Source organism: Austrofundulus limnaeus, unplaced genomic scaffold, assembly GCF_001266775.1.
Source record: "Austrofundulus limnaeus strain Quisiro unplaced genomic scaffold, Austrofundulus_limnaeus-1.0 Scaffold346, whole genome shotgun sequence".
In the NCBI taxonomy this organism is placed as follows: domain Eukaryota; kingdom Metazoa; phylum Chordata; class Actinopteri; order Cyprinodontiformes; family Rivulidae; genus Austrofundulus; species Austrofundulus limnaeus.
The window spans coordinates 502,695-510,570 of NW_013952748.1; the positions used below are offsets into that span (position 1 = coordinate 502,695).

The following is a 7,876-nucleotide window of genomic DNA, read 5'->3' on the forward strand; positions in this document are numbered from 1 at the left end:
CATAATTATGGAGTGTAATTTATTTTCAACTCTAAATATCTTCAAATTAATGAAATAATAAGTTATTAGGGAGGAAAACCCGTCTGGATAACAGCAGACTGACTTCTGGTAAAATATACAACAGGTCTGGACCACTCTTGAATTTTGTTCGTATCTGGAAAAAATCATAGAATATGAAAACATTGGTGAATGCCACAAATTCTCCTAAATCACTCGTAYGCACAACTTAAGAACAAATCTGTGCGTACGAACGGTTCTTGCACGAGGCCCAATGTTTGAGCAGCTTTTTGTCTGTTAAACTAGAAAACTATTTTTATCCAACATGAAGAGTTTTTGTTTAAAGTGACAGCATTTTTCAAACACAAACTGTGTTTTCTGTGAAAATGAATAAATAAGTAGAAGAAGCTGAAGAAACAAAACACAAGCTAAAGAAGAAAAACGTGAACTCAAAAACACAAAAGTAGAAAAATTTTTTAGAACATCTAAAAGTAGCAAAAGGTAAAGTATATTAGTTGTATCTCATATTCTTACTGCAATGTTTGCTTCAGTATTAACAGTTCAATGAAGTGATTTAATGTCTGTTTGTATGGAGCAACATTAGAGCCAAAACTAAGATTACTGCACACCCAGCGGTGACTACGTCCTTCTATCAGGAGGATGTATCTATTCTAAAACCAGTTACTGATCTGGTTAATGACTGGTCAACACTGCTGCGAAGGAGACTTATAAGTGTTAGCCTCTTATAGCATGCATGGGCTGGTCACCCAACACTATTGGATGCATACTGTTTTTAAGAAAATAAAACGTTATCAAGAAAATACAATGGAGCTTTACGGCCAAACTAAGATAATTTTTTCACAATAAGAAGGTCAACAAATTACGTGAAAAAAGTATTTTTAATGAGCTTTGATACAGTTATTAAAATCTGACATGACCAGAAAAAGAAAATCTCTTAGTCTGCCCCTATTCCACTGCATTTTCACCATAAAGTTCTCTTAAAAAAAAGAAACATATGCATCGGTGACCGTCCTAAAGATGTTAGCCTGTCCAATGCTAAACCAGACTATCTGTGTTAAAGGATAACAGACAGAGTAGGTGATCCAGTGACTGACCAGCCAAGACTAAGCCTAGTTGAGTAAACTGAGTAAATAATATACATACTGTATATTGCTCAATTTACTCCACCTGGCTCAGTGGAACCAGTTTGGTTCAGTAAATTCAACAGTATGTTTTTTAGAGAGTGTGTAAAAGTACTTTTACTTTTACTTTCCCAGTTTTTGTGAACAGTTTTGTGACTTTTACTTGAGTAGTTTTCTTATCAGTGAAATTTATTTTACCAGTCATTTTCTGTTCATATACAGTGGTTTGCAAAAGTATTCATACCCCTTGAACTTTTCCATATTTTGTCACATTACAACCACAATCATAAATATATTTCACTGGAATTTAATGTGAAAGACCAACACAAAGTGGTATACAATTGTGAAGTGGAAGCAAAATTTTACATGAATCAAAACATTTTTTACAAATAAAAAACTGAAAAGTGCGATGTGCAAAATTATTCAGCCCCCCTGAGTCAATACTTTGTGGAGCCACCTTTTGCTGCAATTACAGCTGCAAGTCTTTTAGGGTAAGTCTCCACCAGCTTTGCACATCTAGTGACTGCAATTCTTGCCCATTCYTCCTTGCAAAACAGCTCAAGCTCAGTCAGATTGGATGGAGAGCGTTTGTGAACAGCAGTTTTGAGATCTTGCCACAAATTCTCAATTGGGTTTAGGTCTGGACTTTGACTGGGCCATTCTAACACATGAATATTCTTTTTTTTAAACCACTCCATTGTAGCTTTGGCTTTATGTTTGGGGTCGTTGTCCTGCTGGAAGGTGAACCTCCGCCCCAGTCTCAAATCTTTTGCTGACTCCAACAGGTTTTCTTCCAAGATTGCCCTGTATTTGGCTCCATCCATCTTCCCATCAACTTTGACCAACTTCCCGGTCCCTGCTGAAGAGAAGCACCCCCAGAGCATGATGCTGCCACCACCATATTTGACAGTGGGGATGGTGTTTTCAGAGTGATGTGCAGTGTTCTTTCTCAGCCACACATAGCGTTTTGCATTGTGGCCAAAAAGTTCAATTTTGGTCTCGTCTGTCCAAAGCACCTTCTTCCACATGTTTGCTGTGTCCTCAACATGGCTTCTGGCAAACTGCAAACGGGACTTCTTATGGTTTTCTTTTAACAATGGCTTTCTCCTTGCCACTCTTCCATAAAGACCACATTTGTGTAGTGCACGACTAATTGTTGTCCTGTGGACAGTTTCCCCCACCTGAGCTGTGGCTCTCTGCATTTCATCCAGAGTCACCATGGGCCTCTTGGCTGCCTCTCTGATCAGTGATCTCCTTGTTCGGCCTGTAAGTTTAGGTGGACGGCCTTGTCTTGGCAGGTTTACTGTGGTGCCATACTCTTTCCATTTCCGGATGATGGATTGAACAGTGCTCCGTGAGATGTTCAAAGCTTGGGAAATCTTTTTATAACCTAAGCCTGCTTTAAACTTCTCCAAAACCATATTCCTAACCTGTCTGGTGTGTTCTTTGGACTTCATGATGCTGTTTGCTCCCCAATATTCTCTTAACCAACATCTGAGGCCGTCACGGAGCAGCTGTATTTGTACTGAGATGAGATTACACACAGGTGGACCCTTTTGAGTCATTAGCAGTCATCAGGCAACTTCTGAATGCAATTGGTTGCACTCAGGGAAAAGGGGGCTGAATACTTTTGCACGTCGCACTTTTCAGTTTTTTATTTGTAAAAAATGTTTTGATTCATGTAAAATTTTGCTTCCACTTCACAATTGTATACCACTTTGTGTTGGTCTTTCACATTAAATTCCAGTGAAATATATTTATGTTTGTGGTTGTAATGTGACAAAATATGGAAAAGTTCAAGGGGTATGAATACTTTTGCAAACCACTGTAACTATACTTTTATTTAGTTATTTTTTTGGGTACTTTATGATGAGTATGATTACATCATTATTTTCAAAAGGTGGTGTTTAGCCTGTTGACATGATTTTTTCACTCTTGAACACAAAAACTATAATTTAGTGTTTCCTATAAGGCTGTTTCCATGTGGATGCAAGGCTGAAACGTTATAACTTTACCCTGTTTATAAAACAATGTTCCCATGTGGACAGAGCCTTGGTGCAAAATGTTGATGTTCGAGGCAGCGGGTGATAAGCATTCCTTGTGTGGGTCTTTCTTTGGAGGGGGTCATTGTTCACTGCTGAATAAAACCCTGGTGAGTGAGTAATGAGTGTGCTCGTCCTGCAGCGCCTGAAGGAGCTGAAGCAGAGGGAGTTTTACCGAGCGCTGGCCTGCAGGAGGCAGAGGAGGAGAAGAGAGGAGAGACGAGAGGACAGAGCTCAGAGGAGACTCCTTCAGCATGACAGGAGGAGGACTGGACAGTGGTGAGTAGCAGGAGAATGTGTCTGTTAGCAAAATATCTCCTCACCCACAGGATGGAGAGTGATAGACCTCAGACATCTCTGCAGTACATCCAGAATGTTTAATGTTTGGAGTCAACCTTACACAAAATGAACAGCACTGTTACATATTATTATTAAGCTGTCATTTATGGCCTTTAATTGTTTTAATTATTTAACCCAGGAGGGTTCAGTTGATAACTGTCTGCAGTACATTGACATCACATAGTTTAGCTGAGTTTATGTAGATTTTATAATGTTTTATCTCATTTTGTACAGTTAACACAGTGTTCTCTTTAAATGACTCTAGATTTATTTTTAGGGATCACTTGAGTTATTACACCTAAAATAAACGAATCACCTGCTGCAGCTCAGCATTTCATCTGTTTGACATTTACTGTTTCATTACATTGTTTTAACCTGCTTTGTTTTCAGGTGAATGTGTAAAACAAACTGATAAACCTTCAGTTTGTTGAAAAGTCAGTGTAGGAGTGGAGCTTAAGGTGGTGTTAAGCTTCTTCCACGTCTCTCATACACGAGGTTATGAGGAAACTTTTACCAAGGTATTTCTCATTACTTGTTAATATCTTGACTGTGCGAAGTGAAAAGTGACACAATAAGTGAACGTTCAGACGAGTTCAAGTTGAYTCATAAAAGACTATGCAATCATTTATTTACACAAACTGAACAAATCATAAATTACACTTAATTGTGGTTATTCCTATAAAAAGTGTCCAAGTTAAATGAGACAAAATCCGCATCCGAATTTCAATTCACGTCAACTCAGATTACTTCAATAGAACAGTAAAACGTCAGTTCTGCTGTTAACAACCAAACAATTTTACTGGCAGTTTAGCTTAAGTTTTGGCAAATAAGAACAAGAAAAGGAGGAAAGTAAGATTAGTATGTTACTACGACTTTTACTTTTATCAAAGTGTGGGTCAACCGGAACTGCACGTCTTTTCTAAGCTCAGGGTCCACATGACACGTCACTCCGAACACATCAGCTTTTACCTGATAATGTCTTCTTAAGGCACCCTCGGGGTAGGAGCTGGCTCGCCTCCGATCAGTCAGGGAACTGATGTCGGCTCGCTTACCGGTCATTGGCGAACAGGTGTTATTTTCAGGTGACTTTCGTCTGTTTCAGTCCAAGCCAGAAAAATTCAAGCTGTACATCTGGTCCCTTCTTTTCAAAACAAAATCTCCCCATGGGAGGTGAAAACACACTTTAGAGGCTTGAAGCCTCAGGGGTGGGACTGGCTGGCGTGCCTGGTCCCTGGCTGTTGTCTTCCCTGTTAGCTCATGGGCTAAAACTTAAAAAACCAAACTGAGTCGTCCAGAGAGAAACTCAGCTTTGTCTTCCTCGGTTGGAGTCAGGAAGAAGAGTGTGTCGCTCAAAGCCGTCCGGGTTAGTAAAAGAAATGGGCGATCTTTGGTTCCGCCCTCAGGCTTAGAGATGAGTCAGAGAAAGAAAGATAAAAGATTTGCCAGCGGCGCCAGCCCAAGGTTAAAATTCTGTGGTTGTTCACAATAGGATATAATTACCTTTTTTCAGCTTTCTTCTGATAGACAGAGAAATCACTGCAAAACATTTATGATGATTAATTAACATTTCTATTTTATAATCAGTTCTGAACCTTCTGTTAGTCCAGATAAATGACAGATTTTCTCAGGAAAAATCCACAATTATATTACTGTGTTCACAGTAAAATAAAAACAGTGATTTACATAAAAACACAAGGAAAACATTGTAATCAGATTCTCTGTGATTTTTTATACCATTATAAATCTTTAAGGCACGATAAAAGAATAGAAGTGATTCCACTTTTCTTGTGACAGTCATTATCATGATTTAACAAATGCATAAACATTCTTAGTTAAACAACAAATGAATCACGAACAGAAGAGATTGTTCTGTCCATTATCTGATTAAGAGAACTGAGGGGTTCTCTTCCACGGTTAGAATGACCTGTCATGGCCTAAATAGAGTTCAGTTTGTAACAGAGTTCCTGTCCTCTTGGTAGGCCTGTCCGAGGCCTGCTTCAAGGCAATAAATCTTGTTTCTTCACTCGAGGTGACCCCTACATCAGTTTATGAACAAAAATAGAACAAAGGAGTTTTTAACAGGTCAGTTCTGGACTGAGAAGAAAATCATCAGATTAGACAGACTGAACCATAGATGTGAGGTCAAGGGTCAGAATCCAGACTTATCTGAACCAGTCTTGTATAAAGTACCTCAGAGTGATACTTTAGTAAAAGTACATGTATCTTACCATTAAATTACTTTGGTGAAAGTTAAAGTCTTCTCTAAGAATACTTGAGTAAAATAAGTAAGTAAGTCTGTAAAGTTTATTTATATAGCACCTTTCTTAGACATAAAATCACAAAGCACTTCACATAAAATAAAATAGAAACAATAAAGTAAATTAGTAAATCAAAACATCACCACAGCATTGCATTCATGAGAGTACAAGTAATAAAAACACACTTAGCTAAAAGCCTGTTTGTAAAAGAAAGTTTTCAGATATATTTTACTTGAGTATCAAAAGTAAATTTCTGACATAAAATGTACTTAAGTATTAAAAGTAAAAGTACTAAGTATAAACGAACAGTTGTTTTTTTTATTTGTAATTTATTGGGAGGTTACCTCAAAATAAAAATTTTCCAAAGGCTGAAATGACTACAGTGTTATATAAAAATGTTAGTTAAAAATTAGGATGCATTAGTCTACCTGTTTCAGCTGCATATACATACATACAAATATATTTACCACAGACTTCTTCGTACTAGGATACATAAATCTATGTCCTGCTGGAGAGTGACACGATGTGTCACATGCAGCTGTTGTGTACAAACTAATATGGTATCAGAATATATTTATACTTCTCATTCAAAAACATGTACATTGTTGTGCTCATATTTAGACTTCCTGTTTTGCAAATGCTGCCTTTTTGAAATTTGGTATGCTTGTTTGTCTTTGTGTCTATGGTGTATAATGATGTGATTGTGATGCTGTAATTCTGAGNCTGTTTTTTTTAAACAGGTGTGCTTTAAATAAATGTTACAAATGTGTTCATTCCTACAAGCTGTCAAATATATTTATCATTTTTTATACATTTACAAAATACACAAAATTATAAATGTTATTAACTGAAATTAAATAAAAATGTTTTATGTGTTTTATGSTATTAAAAAAAAATTCATCCATTCTGTCCTCCTTATTCCTAATCTGCTTCCATCTGCTGGACACTTTTTGTTGTGCTCATATTTAGACGTCCTATTTTGCAAATGCTGCCTTTTTGAAATTTGGTGTGCTTGTTTGTCTTTGTGTCTATGGTTTATAATGAAGTGATTGTGATGCTGTAATTCTGAGTGTTTTATGTGCTGCAGAACAGGAACCTGCTGTAAAACAGCAATTATGCTGAGTCAGGCTTGATTTTTAACAATCTTTTCCTGTTAAATAAATAAATCCAAATCAAATCAAATCAAATCAAATTCACTCTGTCCTGGAGGTTAGTTTATCAGGATAGTATTTTTTAACAACAACAAGCCAGAATGAAATAGGAGCAACAACTTCAACTTCCTACCTTTTTAAAAACTGTAAAGTACAGATAATTGTGTAAAAATGTAAAGAGTAGAAGAATAAATGTAGGCTGAAAAATAATTACTCAAGTAAACTACAGATAACCAAATTTTCTACTTAAGTACAGTAACAAAGTATTTGTACTTAGTTACTTTACAGCTCTGATCTGAACTCAGGGTGAATACTTGGACATGTTTTCTCAGGTTGAGCAGCTCAGCTATTATAAGTATTACGGTAGACGGTCCGGTCCGTCCTCCCTGCGTCTCTTCAGAGAGAAGTCAACCTGCAGAGAGGGAAGAAGCTGTCAAAACACAACTAGGTCAGGAGAATCAGCTCAGCCGTCACAAACAGACTCAAGTTGTCAGGAAGCAGAAGTTTTTCCTCAGACTGGACTCTGAAGTTGATTTATTTTCATCTGAAGCTGAGAAATCCTCTCTTGTTGACAGTTATGTGACAAAAATCCCATCATTGTCCTCAGAGCAGCTTTGTGCTCCTATTTTCAGCTGAAGGCTGGAGCTGGAGCCTTCCTCACAGGAGCATGTGATTGGTCAGAAGTTGAGAACAGATTGTTGTTATTTAGCTGTTGTTGTGTAAACAACATGAACAGTTCTGATGAAGCAGAGAGTACACGCATCTACAGCAGGTAAAATAAGTATTGAACACGTCACCATTTTTCTCAGTAAATATATTACTAGAGGTGCTAATGACATGAAATTTTCACCAGATGTTGGTAACAACCCAAGTGATCCATACATACAAAGAAATCAAACCATACAGTGGTTTGCAAAAGTATTCATACCCCTTGAACTTTTCCATAT

General features: G+C 37.3%; 1 protein-coding gene across 1 annotated transcript in view; it reads left to right on the top strand.

Moving 5' to 3' along the window:
* LOC106527874 (uncharacterized) overlaps positions 1-7,876 on the top strand; it is a gene marked incomplete at its 5' end in the record, with an annotated part of 182,668 nt that overhangs the window by 159,538 nt on the left and 15,254 nt on the right. The window contains 1 exon segment of the mRNA XM_014022887.1: positions 3,324-3,460. Coding sequence (XP_013878341.1) covers positions 3,324-3,460 — 137 coding nt within the window.